The sequence below is a fragment of the Bradysia coprophila genome, chromosome III, assembly GCF_014529535.1.
Source record: "Bradysia coprophila strain Holo2 chromosome III, BU_Bcop_v1, whole genome shotgun sequence".
In the NCBI taxonomy this organism is placed as follows: domain Eukaryota; kingdom Metazoa; phylum Arthropoda; class Insecta; order Diptera; family Sciaridae; genus Bradysia; species Bradysia coprophila.
The window spans coordinates 3,683,365-3,703,697 of NC_050736.1; the positions used below are offsets into that span (position 1 = coordinate 3,683,365).

Consider the following 20,333-nt stretch of genomic DNA (forward strand, 5'->3'; position numbering starts at 1 on the left):
AAATTGTGTGTGTGTTGGTATGTGTTCATGCCGTTGAAAAAACACATGGAAGACACCTATTCAGTGAGAGAAGAGCATTATAATGCTGCGACTCTTCTATCGTTTGGTTCGGTATTAAACACATTGTTGAGACCTCATAACAGTATAGTAAGCGTAGTCATCAGATACAAAGCAGTGTTGAAGAATTTAGTCTTCGTTTGGATGTTATATGGTATTCCATATTGAATTCGGTAACAAAAAAAAACGATTTCGTTAGAAGTTTTATTGTTTAATATGACTGACACAAATCAGTCAAATATTTTAGTAAAAGTTTAACATTCATATGACACAGCGACATAAATCAGAAACTGATTTCAAGTGACAAAAAATTGTGGAAAAAAAATCGTAAAAAAATTTGCTGATATAGCCGAACATTTTGTTGAACAAAATTTGATAAAAAATTTAACAAATTTTTTCCATTTGTGAATCTAACTGTAATTATATCGATTTTGTGATAAGTTCTTTTTCAAGGAAAGAGAAGAACTTAGTTTTGCTCAAGTTTTGTCATCAGTTTGTCACAAACAATAGTAAAATTAGAGTAATCACTGCTAGACCAACAATGGATATGTACAAATTGATGGTAGTGCATTGGTCTATATTCACATTATCCATACAATTGATTTACTGTGCATCAGTTTACTCAAGTAAGTACTAGATTCATTCAATTTTGCCAATAAAAATGTTCTTCTTTTTTGAACAATTATTGTTAGAAAAAAGAACAAAAAGGTAGGAAAACATGTTCTGCTGTTTTCAGCAAAAAATCATGGTAATACAATTTGTTGGTATTATTTAAGCGGTAACTGTGAATTCAAGTTTTTTGTTACAAGCACTCGTCTTTCTATTGCATACATGAAATAACATGAAAAACCTTAAAACCGTTTTTCAACGCTGTAACCTCTATTTTAAAGTTACAAGTAGAATGTTTTATTTATTGTTTGTCCAACGATTTATTTTTTATGCCGTATACTTAAGTACACTACACACAATTGCATGAATGTGGAAATAACATAATTTCAAATACTTAAAATTTTATTTTCGGTATGAATTTATGACACACATTTTATAATATGGAATGTATTCAAATAATATCGCATTGTTCTACTTTAATTTTACTAAATTACCGAATTGACTGGTCGCTTTAATTGTGCCGGAATTGAAAAACTATGACTGTGGGACATTAAAAACTTTATTCGGTGTTGGATTGGTACATTTATTGTATGCGTGAATAACTTTTCTCTCTGAGGGCTCAATACCGTGCCCATTTTTTTCTATTCCGTATTAAATGAATTGTACGTTGGCTGGCATAGTGTAACATATTTAGATATCGGATCAACACAAAGCAAATTTTTCTTTAAAGTAATGTGACTGCACAGCACATTCAAATGAACTTGAATTTTCATGTTCGAAGCATTAAATGCAATACAATACTTTTTGTCTAAGAACACAATGAGGCTTTATATTGTAACTTTTCTCTGTAACCTTTGTTTGTGACATCGCCATCAGTCACAGTATTGATACGGCAAATTATTATCATCATTCGTAATGCAAATTGATAAATGAAATTATTTTCCAAATAAAGGAAATAGTTAGTCAGGTCTTTATAACAGAGCTGACTCAGCAATTCTCTGTGAAAGTTCAGTTCGAGAAGTAGCGAAAAAAATCATAAAAATTACCGTTAACGTCAGTATTGTAGTAAAACCACATGCTTTATGAGTGCTGTCTCCTTTTATAATGAATGAATGGTTTTTATGGCTGCTATATTGTGCCCCTGAGAAATACTGGTGCATGGTTCTCATGCTAATATAGTGTGTTGTTATGAGATAACTTATTGGTGTCGACATAGATGTTTAGGTTCAACCTATTTACGTTCCTTCTAATCTAAACGTGTTGCAAAGCAATGACCGGTATTTCGTGCACTGTAAAATATTGTCACTGCATTTTATTCATATCAGAAATATATTATCCTTCACAATGTCGACGGCACGAAATATTTTTTTTTTGCATTTTTCTTTAAAAACCTGCGTGTATACGATAACAATATTGATACCTGATAACAGGCATACTCATTTCAACTTACATCCTTAAATGATATTTTTTGTTTAAATTTTACATTTCCTTTGTTATTCCCAACAGTTGTTTTCTTAATCTTTTTTGTGTTGATAAAATATTTGTTAATTTTGTGGTTGACACGGACTAACAATAAATTTTAGGTTCTTACGTTTTGACTCATTTATATCTGTCCGTTCAATAAATAATTTTCGTTATTTTAAGTAGCACAGCCGACCAACAAAAATTAACGAAGACGAAAAAATTTGCCCCAAAATTTATTCCAATAAATTGTTTCCAATTAAACCAAGTTGAATTGTACATAATTTGAGTTATGGCGACAATCTTCTTTTTTCTTCTTCGTGTGTCATTCAGTATTACTATGGGTGAAAATACAGGAGATTGAGCGAAAAGAGAAGATCTTACTACAGTGTGTAGTGTCTTTTTACACATTAATTTCATTTATTAAAACAATATTGATGAACAAGGAAATGAATTATAATTCCATGAATGAGTGTCTCATCTACCCATATCGAGCTATAAAATCGTTAAGTTGAAATTAATTGCTCTGACGATAAAGAAGACTCTTTGTAATCAGAAGTGGCACACATTATCAATATTCATTCTTTATTAGCACTTGATGCCATAAAATTACGAAGCAACTTTCAGTTTAAGATTAAGTTATGTGTTTCGGGAGTGCAATTTTTGCTGGATATTTTCAATGCTGAAATATCGGAAATCAATTTGAAATGTGTGTGCACTGTGTGTATACCTACTCACTTTTCCATCAATGACTTTCGGTAAAGTTTTATAGGCCCGATAAGTTTTGTTGCTAATGTTTCGTCATGCTACTCATAAAAACTTGTTCGTGGGAATTTACGTGTGTATTCGTTGTTGTTGTTTACTTTTGTTCAGTCCTTCAAAGTGTGATATGGTGATACTAACTTACCTTCTTGAAGGTGTATTATTGCATCATATTCTTGAAATTATTAATTTCAAACGAGTCTTTAGTGTTTGAATTAGTCGGTACGATTGTTTGTAGGTTTGTTGTGTTTGCAGTGGATTAGCACAGAGGGAAAAGAAATTGTTATTTCTGTATTGAGCAAGCTAATTAATTAATCAAAAACTGCAATTGTTTGCGTTACATTGCATTAAGCTTACACGGCATAATATTTAATTGCCGACTTTGATACTGGTGCATGTAACTGATGACTTTGTTTGAAACTTTTCTACGTTTGTCATTACTACTGATTTAATCCACATGATTTCTGTGATGAGCTCATCGGAGTTTAATTGGTCGTTAATTGTCATCAGCCTTATTTAGCCCCTTTTTCTAATTTATTTTTCATTAAAAAAGTCTGTCATATTCAACATTTGCATATTATACGGCTAACAACGAATTAAGTAAAGAATTCCTTTTAATTTACATTTTCAAAGTGTAATGCAATGTATACGCGTAACAAGTGAATATCCAAAGTGCATTAACCCTGTGTGTACACATCCAACCAGTTTTTCTCTTCTTTCTAATTATAGCATAGAAATAATCTTGACTCTATCGCTTGTCGAGCCATAAAATTTACCTTAGTTTTGTTATGGTTTTTTTATCAATTCTCTGTGCACAACCACATTACAGATTATAGCAAGAAGTAAGTAGTGTAACGAAAACAAAATGCTTATAAGACACACATTTGTTTACGTATGTTCCCATACATACAATGCGGCCATCACTCACAGACGGTACACACACCCATCCTTTAAATTGGCTATTGAAATGTCTTCACTCCTTCATTTTTCTTGAATTATGTTTAATAACCTCTAGTCGAGTATTGCGGCCGGTATACGGTCTATCTAGATTGATTTGATGGGTTGTTGTCTTTTTTCGCTGGTTGTTTTGAACGACAAAACAACTGATATATTCTTTGCTCTGTTGCTTAGGAACCTATTTTGCAAGTAGCGTTAGTGAATTGTATCTATGTTAACTGATGATTCAAGAAATTAACAGAAAATGTTTTCTTGTTATGCAGTTATCCAGTTGTGACGTTGAGAAATTCTGTCAAACTTTAAATGGTAAGAGAAAAGTGACGATGTCCAAATCAAATTAATTTTAATAAAAGAAAAAACATCATCTCTTTCGAACGAGTTCCATGACTCATACGGTGTTTTTTCCGATGTTAATAAAGTACGGATTTCTCCTGCTATATGGTCAGGTTTCGTTAATTCAATCTGAAGATTCTGTATATTTGTCATCACCTAAATAATTGATTTATCCGCTTGGACATCACCCATGACTAATAAAATCCATGTGTGACGTCACAAGACAATCAGAATGAATTTAAAAATTAATCTCTTGGGTGTTCAAATTTTACGCGTCGTCATCGTGGGGTCTGTATTGACAATATTTTAGAGATCTGGAACCGACTGGTAACAAACGATAATTTGAATGAAATTTCTTATTACAAAATTAGTCACAGCATATTTATAGGTTTGCATATATATGTAGACCATCGCGGATGGTAGGTGTTGTGTTTGTTACTTTTGTGCGTTGATACCACTTTCATTTTCACAACTGTAAAACCATCTGTTTGTATTTCGGTATGACTCGAGACGAGATAGGTATTCGATTTATAACTTGTTTCCAATATTGTTAACTTTCGAGTTCACTCAGAGTAACACCAAATAGCAGGGTCATTAATGATTGACTTTTCAAAATACCGACTCTTACACTCTGTATAAATCAAACAAATTTCAGCTGTTGCATTGACATAGAGTGAAAGAAATTGATTGTAAAATTGAATTATTTAGATTGAATGCAAGGAGAAAATATTTCAATAATAAATGCAGATTCAAATAACCTAAGTCTTATAAAGCAATATTGCCTCGTCTATTGTGGAAGTCATGGACATCGTATTCGTAACAGTCAAGAGCTCATATTGATTTATTAGTTCTGGACATAAAATCAGAGATGACGCGACACCTAGACCTACAGGAAATGTAAAATAAATAGATGAAAGAGTAGAGACTTCCTTCAGGGATTTTTATAACGTTCAGGATTTTATTGAATTGTCTTACACAGTCCATCGATTATACTTGTAAATGGATTCATTGTATATATAGTACGTAATGTAACATAAGACTGAGTGACGTTTCTTCTTCGTGTTAATTTTAAACGTAAACAAATTTGACCTTGATGCTACAGTTTAGTTTTAAGTTGGCGGGCATTTTCCTATATAAATTTACAATTTACAATGAATTACTAAAAGCTTTAAAAAAATTGCTGCTGTTGATAACTTGACTTTGCCATTATTGCTCGACTGTTTTCTAATGAATATTTTTGTAATTTATTGGAAATGCTAAAACCCAAGAAAATATATAATTTGCGTAGCTGTTTTTTCCTCAAATAGTCGTCAGTTGTTGTTTACCTGGCGTCTTGTTTACTTGATGTAAATGATGCTTTCGTCATCGTTAAGATATTACTTAATTATTTACATTCGATCTTGCTGGAAATAATAATCAGTTGGAGGTGTGTCGGTGTTTAGATGAAATGATTTGCAGGTTTTTTGTTGAAGATCCCATCCTCATCACAAGTAACAAAAATGTTATCGTGATATCCAATAATACCGTCAAGGTCAAATCAGGTGATGAGACTTCTAGCTACCCAAATTTGTCTTCATTAAAAATCTAGTTTTCAGCTCATGGAATGAATTAAATTTCGGTGAGCTCGTGTAAACTATGTGACGAAACGCGTCGTATGTTATTTGTTATTTTAATTAGAACTACATGAGCGACTGCACGTACCTCTATTGAGGTGGTTTGAGGTCAACATCTCGTTTTTTTTTTGTTAAAAAAATTGATCATATATAACGAAGTCCTACAACAACGAAATGAATCGTTACGAAGATTGTTACACTATTTTTAGACATTGGGGAAAAATGTCTTTTGCAAAATGATGATATTAAAATAACATTAGAGAAACCAGTCTCGGCGATTTCTTCTGTTTTTAGTGACTTTAGTTTTTTTTTTTTGCCAGAAAAAAACTGAATCCAAACGACAGTGGAATATTTTGAATTTTTTTGTCATTCAAATAAAACAGAGATCACATTCTCACGTTATATTGCAAAAATCAAATATTTATCCGCAGAATATCTTATTTCACAGAAATACATTGGAAAAGTTTTTGTTAATATAAACGGTGAATAAGCGGTACATTTGAGTGAATCAATTTCATTATTATCAGTTCAATCGTTGTGAGCTCATTTGATGAATGAAAATTGTGTTGCTTTTTCTAGCATATGAGATCCCAGATCCATACATCACATCATGGACGAAAAAAGAAACAACAATACTTATGTTGCATGTCGAATATGTTCATTATTGTCTATTCACGTTCAAGATATTAATTTAAATAAATTTATAAAGTGTAATATCAATTTAAACGGGTCACCTACTAATGACCCGACGATATTTTTATTTGTATCTATCAATGTTCGTATATGAACGAATACGTTTGTGAATCGTTTGTGTTGAGGTTTGCGTATTTATTTTGGATGAATCGATTTACATCAATCATTGTTACATTGTTTGTTAAGCTTTACAACACTGAGTATGAAGACGATCCGATAGTTTTGAGAGTCAGGTTTTTAGCGAAATAAATTTATTGATTGTTTACCCTAATTAATCTATTTTTCTTTCAATTTACAATTTTTATTGTTGATACAGTGAACACCATACAATATTAGCTGTTGACAGATGAGCAAAGAATGGATACGTTCATTTATCTTCAAATATTGCCCTGGAACAAATCTTTGATTTATTAGGCCAGTGGAGGTATTTTGTTATTAGAAAATTAGAATAAAATCTTTCGATTTTAGAAAGCATCTCTTCCTTAGTCCAGTTTTGTTTCCCATATTTGATGTCCGAACAGTTAGAGGGAGTGAAATTTCAGCATTAATTTGCTTCAGCTGTTTTTTTTAACAATTTTACCACTATAACGCGCGTGTATGTAGCAGCTTCAACCGTATAAACCAGTATAAACAGTTTGTATGTTTGCTTGCATGTGTCAACTGGAACAAATTTATGCTGAAATTTCACTGTCTGTGACTGTAGATATGACAGAGTGAATTAAGTCTCACTCTATTGAGTTTTAAGAGTGTGAAGCCTAGTGGGATCATAACGTTAAACGTATCGCTACACAATTTGCAAAATCTTTTGTTAATATTTTACTTCTTTTGTTTAAAGTATTACCCAGGACTTGGTAAATAGTATATTTCAACATACCCCAATACACACAAGATGTGTGTGCACGCGCGGGCGAAGCCCAAGCGAAAACACACATCGAGTGTGTATTGGGGTATTTTGAAAGTTATTTTTCTGTAATAGTGAGAGTGTGTTGGTGCATTCCTTCCCAACCGTTACTTTCCTTCTCGACCGTTTACTTTCCCTACCAACCGATTCATATCATAGCTCACCAATACACTCTCACGTATACAGAAAAATCTATTACTTCATTCGTTTTAACATACGATTTGCTATACGTACAAGACCACATTACCCAGAGAAGAACGCTTATTTTTATTGTCGCCGCAGGCAACAAATGCTTAGTGGCTAGCTGTAGCTGTAGACAGCTGTTTATTCTCACACTTTTGCTTTAAAATTTTATCTGAATTGTAATCGCTGGTGGAAAAACCTTTTTTCTTCCCGCGAGCCAAAAAACTAAGAAAACTTTCCGCTTGTTATCTTGTTAATAAAGACAAGATTTCCTGATTTAAAGGGTTTAAAATGAAAACATTGCTTTGGTCGAAATATATCAATATTGGGAAATCTTCATAAATAAAAAGAATTGGTCGGGAAAGAAGACAGAGATATACGGCCCGACTGACGATCTAGTTGGCTCAAAAAATTTCCCGCGAGCTTAGCGCCAAAAAGGTAGGTTTTTCCACCAGCGTATGTTATGTTTAAAATTCAGAACCACTGACACCACTCGTCTATAAAATTGATATTAGATAGAGCACGTTGAACATTTCCGGAGCATAATGGTTCGATATATTTTTACATAACTTGTTCCAAGAATATCAAATAGAATATTTAGAAGTAGAAAAAACTCGATTTATTTTATGTACTGTTTCCATTCACATGTTTCGTCGCTGGCGTGTACGTTGATTTAAGGATTGTCTACGTCTATCACACACAATGTATTTAGCGTCGAGCTGCAGCCAATTTAATAACCATATTTGATTGTAATATTGTGGCGATAATTTTTTTGACTACAGTGATTTGTGGTTTTCACAATGCCAATATTTTGTTAGTTAATTAAACGAAGTACATGTTTGTGGCAAATCACTTACAATATATCGATAAAAGTATTCTAATTTCTATAACATGAAAAATGTAATATATTTCACAGCTGACCGATAATTGACGGCGTAAAGAATTGACGATATATTTATAGCATTTAAAATTATAACCTATTAGCGCTCGTCTATTAGCGAATAAATTCGATTTGATCAGAATCATTAATAATTTAAGTCGTGCGAGATATTGTAGCATTGACACAATAAATTTTATATGTAGATGTCAGATATTCAAGCACATTTTTTCTACTCTGAGTTAGATCATGCCCCTTTTTTTCAACAGATAATTTGATTTGATTAAAAGCTCGATCGCTGCTTTTTGCTACACATTGACTTTTGCACATTGTGTGATTATTAACAAATTAAAAATTGTACGAAACGAACTTAGAAATGTTTACGTGTTACGGCGTAAATAGCGCTTCTCTCATATGAAATATGGATTTACATTTGCCGGGCTATAACTCGGCAAAAAAAATTGAAACCACTGACGTTATGTACTAATTTTGTGTTCAGGAAGAGCTAGCGTAGTGCAATATGATAGCAAAATCAAAATCTGTTACTTCTTTTGATAAAAGTAACGTCTCGTATTTGGTACAATCTTTTACTTCGTTTGTTTGAACATAAAATTTGACTATATAAGAGATCAGATCAATGGCTAGAACTCATTGCTTCTTTTTGTCGTCGTTGTCAACAACAGATGACGAACCGTTCTTTCAACGGCTGTAAAGAAATTCATCATTGTTTGGTCTAAAATTGGAGTTTTAAAATTCTGAACCAACTGACTTTCTTCACCCAATATTTCACCTTTTGCTAATCAACATTGTGACCATTACAAATAAACCAAAATTTTTCGATGGCGTCATTCAACTATTTCTTTATTCAATTTTCAGATGTCGATGTACATGCACAACCAACGGAATCAATATGTAAAACAGATCTAAAACAATATGTGCAAGAACGAGAAGTTGAATCTAGTCTAATATACGATCTACATCCTGGAGATGTGCCATTACCATGCAGATCAGTTCTATCTGCGCCGGAATCCAATGGCTTTATCGTTCGATTGCATAAGCCGAAAGTGAAAAAGACGTACGAAACCACTCACAAAAGTAGTGGTGAATCAGGACGGCGGATATGGAACGATACTAGTTGCCCATTAGAAATTGTAAGTTAATATTTACTTGGTTGCTTGTAAAACTGTTGTTGGCTTATGATATCAACATCAATTGTTAGAGTTTGTGTTCAGAAATAATTTTTCCTGTTGGGAGATCTATCAGATGTCGTTAGCCTCGTTTCGATATCATTTACGGTTTGAAAACAGTGACTGCAATAATGAGAAAGAAACATTTTCTTTTGTATGCATTACCATTCCATTCAACGCAACATTAGCTCAACTGAATAATTATAAAACAATCAAGGGAGTGTTATCTGTCGAAACTCAATTAAGGTAGACGAAAAGGTAATTTTAAAAACCAACTGTAAATTCAAGTTGCGCTACCGAAAATCTTGACTGTTACTCACATTACGAGATTGATTTCTCGACCTATATTCACTTATCTCTTTAGGGAATGTGGTGGTTATCTCACTGTGTCAAGTAATGGGCTCAAGACCAGAAGTTTGTTATTAAAAACGAGCATAATTATTGAGATTAGCTCAATAGTGTTCCAAGTAAGTGCGCAGTGTACACCATATTGTCGTTAAATTCAAATTAAATATTCTCACGACAAACTTTTATTCGTTCCGTATGTTAACTACAGCAGAAGTTAGTATACTGTGTATTCTATTCATGAAAACGATACAATTAAAATTCTCAGCAAGTAACCACTTGAAACCACTGAATTATGCATGACTTGAATTTTCAATAATTTTCGTGAATTGAAGTCTCATCTGGTATGAACACCAATTTTAATTTTACATATAAATCAGCGCTACAACCGACAAAGTCACATTTTATTGTACAAAGACGATGAAATGGCATTTAAAAAAAAACCATTCATGATTAGTCGACCTATTTCACAGCATAAGTCTGCATATGATGCACTTTGCGAATGAGGATTGATCTTAATTGATCATCACCATTACATTAAGTAATTTCTCTTCAATTTTCAAATTTAATTTCAGATTTCAACAAATGATCAGCTCATTGCACCTTGGAAAATTGATCCATGCCAATTGGAAACACATAGAATGGTAGACGAACCGGTGCGTTTACTGCCCGGTCGATTGAAGATTACCTGGAATCATTATGGAAATGTGCCTGCTTACAAATTAATTATAACCGTATTAGGGAAGGGATATCATTGCAATCAAAAAGGAAAACATCCTTGCCTACGTTTCGGGTAAAAAGAAAAAAATTGGAGGAGATATTGGTTCAATTGGAAAACTTTGTATTTTATTTTCATTTACAGGAGTGAAGTTATGCTTTGTGTGTCAGATACATTAGTTTGCGATGGAATTAGACATTGTCCCAATGGGAATGAATATGATAGTGACGAGGATCCAGAATTGTGCTTGAAGCACAAAAACAACATGGATTTTGTAAGTGTAACTGTAATTAAAGGCTAGAAAAATTGAAGTAATAACTCAGGTTCCAAATTCACAGAGAAAAAGTGGAAACGTTTTCCAACACATCGCAAAAGAAATTCGAAAAATTTTCCCACAAGAAGAGAATGTATCAGTTCTGACACCGCCACCAAAAATGACAATTATCACAACGACCGAATTAGATCCGAAACGAGAAAATCGTCCGTCATTAACGCGTGGCCTGTCACGATATGGACCGTGGGGCTATTTAATGCTGGGAATGCTGCTGTGCGGCGGTGCTTTGTTAATTTGTGGACTATGGGGTAAGTTTCAATTGCATTAATTACAGTCAGTCGACTCAAAAATTGAACAGGCTTTAGCGATGTAGTCAGTGCATCCTTTAATCTTGGCTTTGGCTGTCTAATGAACGTTCGATCTAACCCAAATTTTTATAGAATGCTGTTGTCGCCATAAAAAACCATCAGTGCCCCCAGACTTTGATGCTTCAGCGAATGCATATTCAACGTCAGATTTTACAACCACAAATTCATCACCAGTTGACCAACAATCAGCCCCACAAATCAATTATGATGAAATCGATCCACCACCCAGTTATGCAGCTTTATTTCCAAACCAAAAAACTACAAACGAATCAAATGGTATAAGTTCATCTGCAACAGGGGATGGACCGCCAGCCACGCTACCGACAAACTAAAATATTCGACTGATTAAATTAGTTTTAAGGAGGGTCTTATTATATAGATTTCCGTTAAGTTTAGCTTTAATCGATAGAAAACGACACTTTGAAAATGATGAATTTGTGAGTCAGTATGTATATAGGATAAGTACCAGCAATGCTAACAAAAATGTAGAAAAAAGCCGTTCATCATGTTTCAATTCAAATGTGATATATTTTGTGTTCGTTTGTAATTTACGAGCATTTTGTAATAATAATTTTTTTATGAATTAGGACGAATATTGAGTTTTACTGGCGGAGGTGCATCGAAAATAAATTAAAATTTCGTAACAACGAAAACAGGGAAAAAATCCATCCAACCCCCCGACCGTGTTAAACAAGAAATGTGCGCAAATGCGGGAACGTTTCCCATGCCATTTGTTCCTTGAACTTCAATGCAGCGTAAATTAAAAACGGCAAATCGGGATACGTTTCGAGAACAACACTAGTCTGTTCACAGAACAAATACGGATAGTCCTCCCGCGATGCGACCAAAAATCTCAGCAAATCAATCGGCGAATCGGCTCGAGCTCCTTTCGAAATGGCAGTGCAGGGAAAGTTCATGAACATTTGCGAAATCCAATAAGTTTTCACATTCTGATGATGCCATATGGTTTCCAAGTAATGGGACAGAGAATACTTTTGACGCACTGAATAGTCCAATGACGATTCATAACTTATGGTTGCAATGCAAGCCAACAGAAATTGCCATTTCCGTTCTTTCGGCCAAAAGAAAATGTGTCTGTCGATTTGAAATTTTTTTTTAAAGTTTTAAACAAATGCTTCGATAAGTTCGCTAAATTTACTTGTGTATTTCGCTAACGGTAGGTCTCTGCACCGGATCGTGATGAATCATTTGTTGCAGTAATTGCAGTAATTCAATATTAAAGACATTATCGAAAATTTTGATATCTTTCGAATCTTTCGGAACCATTCCGTTGGAGTAAATAAAAAATGTGAGAAGGCCAAGACTCTGGAAACATTCGTTATTCGTTAGGATAAGATGTCTCCGATTTTTTTGGCGCGAAACACTTATGGGAACGTAAATGAATCTCTACTCACGTATATATCCGACATGGAATTACAATTTTTTTGCAATGAATCAACTTCATTCGGTCTCCATATCTTATCGGCTTCATTGATTTGTCTGTCGTTATCGTATAAAAACTGTGAAAATCAAAATAGTAGTTCATTAATCGGCCAGTCATCGGTTCGATAATCGGAGAGACATTACACGTTTAAATCGATCGATTTTGGGTAACAACAAGATGATTTCGGTCGATAACTCTTAATTATAGGTTGAATACCTGTTCAGTTCACATACGAGTCGTACTTCCTCAACTCATTCAATGTGATTGATCTTTAAGCAAAAATTTAAAAAAATGGAACGAGATTGACGTTATTTATAGCTCGACATGTCGTCATTGTATCAATGAGGTAAAGGTACAATTTCTTCTGTATTAGAGCATTTTCAGGCTAAATTTTGTCGCGGATCTATATACTAGGACGATTATTCCGCTATTGTTCAAATTACTGCAAATAAAAGCTGATATCAATACTCTCTCTAGCAAACAAATTACAATTATTAAGGTGGTACAAGTGTCAAATTTGGAGGTTTCAGTGATAAGAGCTACCGCTTAGGATTGTGTGTTTTGCATGTTTTAACTCATACAACGAAAATAAGTCTTATCCTCACAAAAGAAACCTCAGCCTCCAAATATTTTCTATGTTAATGGTAGAAGCAGTGCTGTGTGTAAAGACGTTTGTGAATCTTGGCTACGGTTTTTCACACTTTGTTGAGAAGCAGAGTTTCTCGAACTCATACTGCCCCCTAATTCGATTTTCTCAGATAGTTTATTTTCTAGAGAGTATTGTCGTCAGACTCTTAAAAGTCGTGCGACGAACCATTGCGAAAAAGTGCGCTAAATTGCGATTTCTTTATTAATGTTAAATTATCAGGCGATGAATGAATGGAAAGATTCGACTATCCAACGAATGTTTAAAGACGAAAAAGTAATGACAATTGCGGCCGTAGCGCATTTTTTCGCATTTTTTTTTTCAAATGTTCCAGTCGCGGAAATTTAGAGTGTATATAAAACCATGTACCGAAAGAAAAGTCGTAGTAGGAACGCTTAGGCCATGCCATCTGTAAATACCTAAATTTTCCAGATAATAACAGACTCGATAAAATTGTACTACTGTTAGCCGTCTGTTCAATGTTCACCAATTTTTTTTTTTTTTTTTTGAATGCGTTTAACCAATGTTGTTATTGTGGTTGCTAATACCAAAACCTTATCGAGGTTAAAATTGTGAGTCGCAGTACCCGTATTAACATAGAAATTACAAACAGCGACACACAACCGACTCTTATAATAATGTCTCAGCCAATCTTACCATTTTCAATGAAGTTAAGAATGATTTAAATAACCAGCCTTAAGAACGACCCAATTTCACCGACCTTAATCGCAAATCTTCTATTGTATAATAGTCCTTGAAATACTGACAGTCACTTTAATCTAATCAATCATCGTACCCGAGGAAATGAAGCTATCCACAATTATTCCGTTAATGCATAATAATGTAAGCGAAAGCATCATAAGCTCAGTATAGTGATTATTGTTTGGGGGGCGTTTAGGTAGATTTTCAGAACTTAAAAGAGTACGTCAATCAATTGTTGTCCCGCTTAAAGCCTGATTATTGTAATACAAATCTTATCGCGGCTTTGGACAAATATTTTATTCACAATTTGTGTAGACTAGACAGATTGTGTGACGTTATTTGTATAATCTCCATACTAAATCTAATAGCAGCTCTAAGTTTAAGCCCAGATTTTCATTTGTTATGGTTTTTTTCCATAAATTATTTGAATACGAAACACAATTTCAGTCGGGTGTAAAGTCAACGACTCAACAATATGAATCACACATTGAACCGTAAGGTGGACGTTGGCCTAAATCAATCATGTTTTGGAGTATTAAAAATCAGAAATGCGACTCAGACGAAAGACTCTAATTTAAAGATACCCCCATCAATAAACCGGTTTTATCCAGGAAAAGGCGTGTTACGTATTAGTTAAGACGGTTAAGACCTTAACTCTCGGATATCTTTGTCAACAGAAAGACATGTAGACTGTAGAGTAGAGCCAGTCGGTGCTATAAATTTTGGTTCCTGATTGAAATTTGGATTGCAGTCGCAGATCTACAATACGACTTGTAAGCTCAAATTTAATTAATTTCACTTACCGCAAATATTCCAAATTCAGCCAGTTTAACCACACCATTTTCGTCTATTAGAACATTCGAGGGTTTCAAATTGCCATGTACAATGATTGGAACATTCAGATGTAACGCAGTCAATCCTTTAACAATTTGCAGAAAGGTGGATAGCTTTCGTTGCGCATTCCATTCAGTGATGTTGCTTTTCATGTGCTCAATATAATCGCAAAGATTATATTCACAAATACGGGACGATAAGAACACATAGCCCGCCATGTCTTGAAACAAACGACTCTTGTGCAGATTTTCGCAGGTCAATTCACTGAAGCGACTGAGAACCGATTGCAGCTCGTCATATCGACTCGAGCAGAAACCGTTCTCGGTTAATCGTTTCAAAGCGATACCATGATACGTTCTGGACAATCCAAATTCTACATCGCCAAAGCTTCCTCTTCCAATAACGAATTCCTTTCGGTAGATTGGAAAAACAACGTACATTCCGTTTGACTCCATGACACCTCTCTGGATGAGCCGTTGTTTTACAGTTGACCATCGACTTTCTTTCCAAAGTTTCGAAAAGTTGATGTAGCATATTTGATTGTTGTGCAATGGAATAGCAGTGGGCGATGTTATGCTCAATGAGTCAATGTTGTCCAAGTCTTTGAAACTTTTATCGATCACTTTTAAATTGGAGATACTGGCATTAAATGGAGGAAGTTCCAGGCTGGTAGGCTTTGATTTATTGTTCATTTGAGGAACGTTTTTGGTGTGAAACAGGAAATCGACGGAACAAATGCTGTTTAGTTGATTGTTAAGCTTTTCGTCATTCATATCGTAATTGACAAATATATAAAAATTTGTCAATGAATTCAGGACGTCTGGATTGTTGTTCAATGTGCACAGTGAATTCGAAACAGAATTGGCTTCACATTCATTTAATTTGAGATTCAATTCAAAATCCTCTTCGCGCAAACCAAATTCAAATGGAATTGTTTCTTCGGGACAAGAGTTATCCGAACAACTTTCAGTTGCAGTACTTTCAGGATAATCAGAAATTGGAGTCAGTTGTTTTTCAATTCCTCTCAAAATGCCAAATAACTTTGAATCAACGTCCGGTTGAAAGTCCCAATTCAATGTTTCCAATTTGTCTTCAATTCTGCGCCAATGAATTTCCAAACAATTTAAAATATAACTTTCATGTTTCGGCAAAAGTTTACATAATTTCTTTCCGATACCACACTGTTTTACGCTTGTTTTTACATAGTTAGAGTCTCTGTCTTCTTTCCATTTAGCCTCGTATCCATTAATGATTTTAATTACCAATTTTCTTAAAAGTTCGATTCTCGTTTCGTTCAAGAAACTGAAACTAGTGGCCTCCTTTTCTTTGTTCATCGTATTTCTTAGGACAAATTTAGTAAACGATTTCTGTGGTAAATCTGATTTAAGAGTGATATCGCCAAAACTTGAACCAATTTTGGTGAAAATAAATACAATGGTTCGGCGATCCAGGCAAGCTATAGCTCGTTAGAATCGTCTTTCAATTCTAAGAAATATGGATCTTTTAGTTTTTCTGTTAGTTTCCCATTTTCGGAGTGAACTCTTGAAAAGTCATAGCATGTCAAGGGGTGGTGAAAACAGTTTTTTTGTGATAGCTCAAGATAGACATGTTTCTAAAAGTTGAAAATTTGTAGGAATATAGGCCTTTGGCAGACCTTCATAAAGAGTATAATCATCGGTATGGGCCGCCACCCGTTCTAGACTTATGACTCAAAATATGGTCAATGTTTGGTCAGTGCTACTGGCTTGCAACAGAATTTATCCGCGGAACTGACTATAGGGTGTTGTAGCTGGACTTACCCTCTTTCATTCCACGTATAAAAAACCCCAGATAAATTCTGTTGCAAGCCATAAAGTTAGTTGAAGTAAAATGTCGCTCCAGGAGACCCATATTTTTCAGTGTTTTCAACTTGTTTTTGGTCTTCAAACAGGCTGGAGCGATGGGAATGAAATAAACTAAATCAAAATTACATGTTCAGCTCGAAATTGTCCTGAACCGCGCGATCATTGGTCTTGAAAATGTTGCTTTCCTCCTTCTTCGTAGAAGGTGTGGAAAACCTCATTTCTTTTCCTTCACAAAATGAACAGAAACTCAATTGCTTGCTACGAATATAGGTTTATTGTAAAGCAGAGATGCGCAGCGACTCTTAAGTCATTGTCGAATCAACCGTTCAGAAGAAATCTGTATTTCTAACCGGATGAGACTCTAAAAGTAATTCTTGCAGTTGCGATCAGCGTTAGACTCTGCGTTCATAGACCAAATTATTATATGTCTTGGCATATTAAATTTCTGAATTTTGCATTACCTGCGTTCAATGCAATGGAAAAATTTAGATGAATATAATGTCTCGTCAGTGCAGCGTGAATATTAGTAGATTATTCACCTCTGTCCACATGTTTATTTAGACACTTGGGGAGTTATTGCATGAGCCGAAGGCGAATGGTATAACCCCAAGTGTCTAAATAAACATTTGGACAGAGGTGAATACGCTATTTTATCTACCGACGGCGAAATAATAGCACTTTTTCACTGCTATTATTTCACCTAGGTAGATAAAATCTCTTTACCCTTGGTAAACAAATAACCATTGAAGAGCAAGCTTAATGTGTTTAATACAATGTGTAATAGAACTTTTCACAAGTTTTTAATAGACGCAAAACATCATGCCCGCACGTTAGTAAGGGGGCGTGATGCAAGTCTACTACCAAAAATGTTTTAAAAAAATGTGGCGACGGCGAAGCATTTTTACAGCAACTATTTGATTTCCCCTCCTAAACTTCATTTTGGGATGACATATGATTCCTCTGGCACTATCTAACTTCCATCGGATTTTTCAATTGATTTGGGTTATTTTCGATATAAAAGTGAGGTGTTCCAAGATTGGTTTCTAGATTTTGAGATTCAGACTGATTTCTCTTGAATTTTTTAATTTCCATAAGGTTTTTTGATGTTGTCTAAATGACACACTTACAAAAGTGGTGATATCAGTCAAAAAATCCTTAAAGGGTAAAGTGACGCAAGTCCCTTATCTTGCTTACATAATAACTGATATCGCTGACGGTGACCCTTTAAGGGTGTTTTGACTGATTGTTGTAAGCATAAAATTGCCAGACTATTTTACAAACTTATTTGAAAAAAAAAAAATATCCAAAATGTAGCTAAAATCGAAATATCAAAACAGGGACGGTAAAAATTGCAGTTTTCCAAGTGAACATCTTTCAATTTTATATTTTAAGCTAAAAGGCAACTTGTAAGAGCCTAGAAGTTTGTTGATAATACATTTGGCCTCCGTAAAATATTTGGCGGCTGTTCGTTCCAGGTAACGTTAATTTTATCAATTAGTTTTATAAAAAGATAGGTGCATTTTAGAGTACAACAATTCTTTTACCTAGAACAATAATTTACGTTGATTAAAAGCAACTTGTAACTTGATTGGTTACATGTCCCCTTGAACACTATCATTATAAAAACTTCATTTCAGCAGTACGACAAGTACAAAGACATCATTTTTAATCTACTGACAAAAAATAATTGTAACTACAGTTTATGTCTATGGATATTATAGGAGTATAAAGAAGGTACGTGTCGAATCGGCTATTTTATCGTTTTGTCTTATACACACACTAAATTTTGAAAGCCGACACATTTTCTGTGTTTTACTTGAGTTTCTGATTTCTCCATATAAAAACACATGCAAAATTGTTGTATACTTTATTAATAGCTCTAGACCTCATTAGTTGGCGGCAGCACATGACACATACGTATACGTATTCAGAAGGGTTGTGTTTTCTTTAATCATTAGGTTTTTAAAATTTGTCAATAATTTTACACAGAGTCTAATTTAGACCTTTTCATTGGCTCTGTCAATACCCTCTCTAGCTAACAAACCTCGTTTTGACGCTGTTATTCCTTTGTTTGTAGAATCATATACTGTTGACGTTGTATTTTGGAATGAATGTAAACCTTAATAAATGTAGTTAGCTTGCTAGAGAGGGTATTGCTTGTGTCTTAATTGCAAACATTACGTTATCTTTCGCGTAAGAAACGAAGATTGTCGAAGAACTACGGATTTTTCCGAAAGTTCTTAGTCACCTCGGCATTGATTGACAAATCACATAACAAATGGCCCATTGAAACCAGTTAGATCGCATCAATCGTGGCTATAGTTTTATGGAAAAACCTTTTCTTTTCTCGTTAACATTCCATTTTCTTTTTTAACAAAAATTTAAGACACAAAAATGAATGCATTTATCAAGGCATGCAGTGATGGTGATTTTGATGAAGTTATGTTGATCTTGAAGAGACATAAAATTAGTGCTCCGTGGCTTCTACGTGTAACTGATGCAAACCGTGGTTGGACTTGCTTACAATGGGCAGCGTGGCATAACAACATAAAGTGTTTGAAATTTTTGCTGAAATATAAAAACGTAAGCGTTGATGTTAGAGACAGCTCTGGACAAACGGCTCTGCATCTATCACTGCAGTCACGAGGAGACCTTATGGAACGAGACGAACGGGGACGTATTGTCTACCCGCTTGAACCGACTTTCGAAATAATCAAATTGTTGCTGCAAATTAATAACAACTTTTTTGTCGGTTGTTATAAAACACAATGTGCGAGAAATATTGCTTCATCTTTAATGTGCCATCAGCTTGAAGTTATAAAATTGTTAATAAACTGCGAGTCGTTCGTAAACTTCTGCAAACATATTTTATGGCACACAGCCGCATTGTACCAGCGAGTAGATTGCATGCGTTACCTACTTTGTAGACCTGAATATGATCTGAAAGTACGAGATAATTTTGGGTTTCAACCGTACTTTATATTCTTTCAAAGAATTGTTAGAGACACTGTGGTACCACCACAAGAAGATATTGAATTTCTCTTTGAACTGCTGTTAAAAACGGTTGAATCACAGGCCGACTCAGTTGAACTGTATTTTATGTTAATCGATTGTTTCCGATTTAGAGGCCACAGATTCCATAACAAAGCTCACGAAATTTTTACAGAAGTAGTGAAAATAATATTACAGCATAATCACCCGAAAAAACAACTTGTGGAAAAAATATTGTGCGCAAAACTGAACAGCGATTACAGCCTTGTAATATTGATTTTATACGACGGTATCAAAAATTACTTTGAAACTTGTAAATTAGCCGCTACTGTTAGGGAATCATACTTGGGGTATCTGGAATATGCAAAGGATGGTTTCTTCCTAGAATTGTTCACGCTATACTCGCTGAATCAACCGCTTTTCAAAGAATACATCACTGATGCAGTCGAAACGAAGTGGACTTTCGATAAATTGGAACTGTGTTCGCTGGCACCCGTCATTCCCAGCTATTTGATCACTGAACTGACAATGCAA

General features: G+C 34.4%; 2 protein-coding genes across 2 annotated transcripts; one reads left to right on the forward strand and one right to left on the reverse strand.

Moving 5' to 3' along the window:
• Positions 1 to 26: 26 nt before the first annotated feature.
• LOC119076961 lies at positions 27 to 11,927 on the forward strand. The gene is made up of 6 exons (XM_037184055.1): positions 27 to 683; positions 9,323 to 9,597; positions 10,554 to 10,771; positions 10,841 to 10,970; positions 11,035 to 11,278; positions 11,411 to 11,927. The coding sequence occupies exons 1-6, from the start codon at positions 599 to 601 to the stop codon at positions 11,668 to 11,670; spliced, it is 1,212 nt and encodes a 403-aa protein (XP_037039950.1). The 5' UTR covers positions 27 to 598; the 3' UTR covers positions 11,671 to 11,927.
• LOC119076213 lies at positions 11,842 to 16,302 on the reverse strand. The gene is made up of 4 exons (XM_037182868.1): positions 14,934 to 16,302; positions 12,754 to 12,858; positions 12,498 to 12,664; positions 11,842 to 12,433 (listed from the first exon to the last, which is right to left on the reverse strand). Exons 1-4 carry the CDS (start codon positions 16,296 to 16,298, stop codon positions 12,025 to 12,027), a joined length of 2,046 nt encoding a protein of 681 aa, XP_037038763.1. The 5' UTR covers positions 16,299 to 16,302; the 3' UTR covers positions 11,842 to 12,024.
• Positions 16,303 to 20,333: the final 4,031 nt, after the last annotated feature.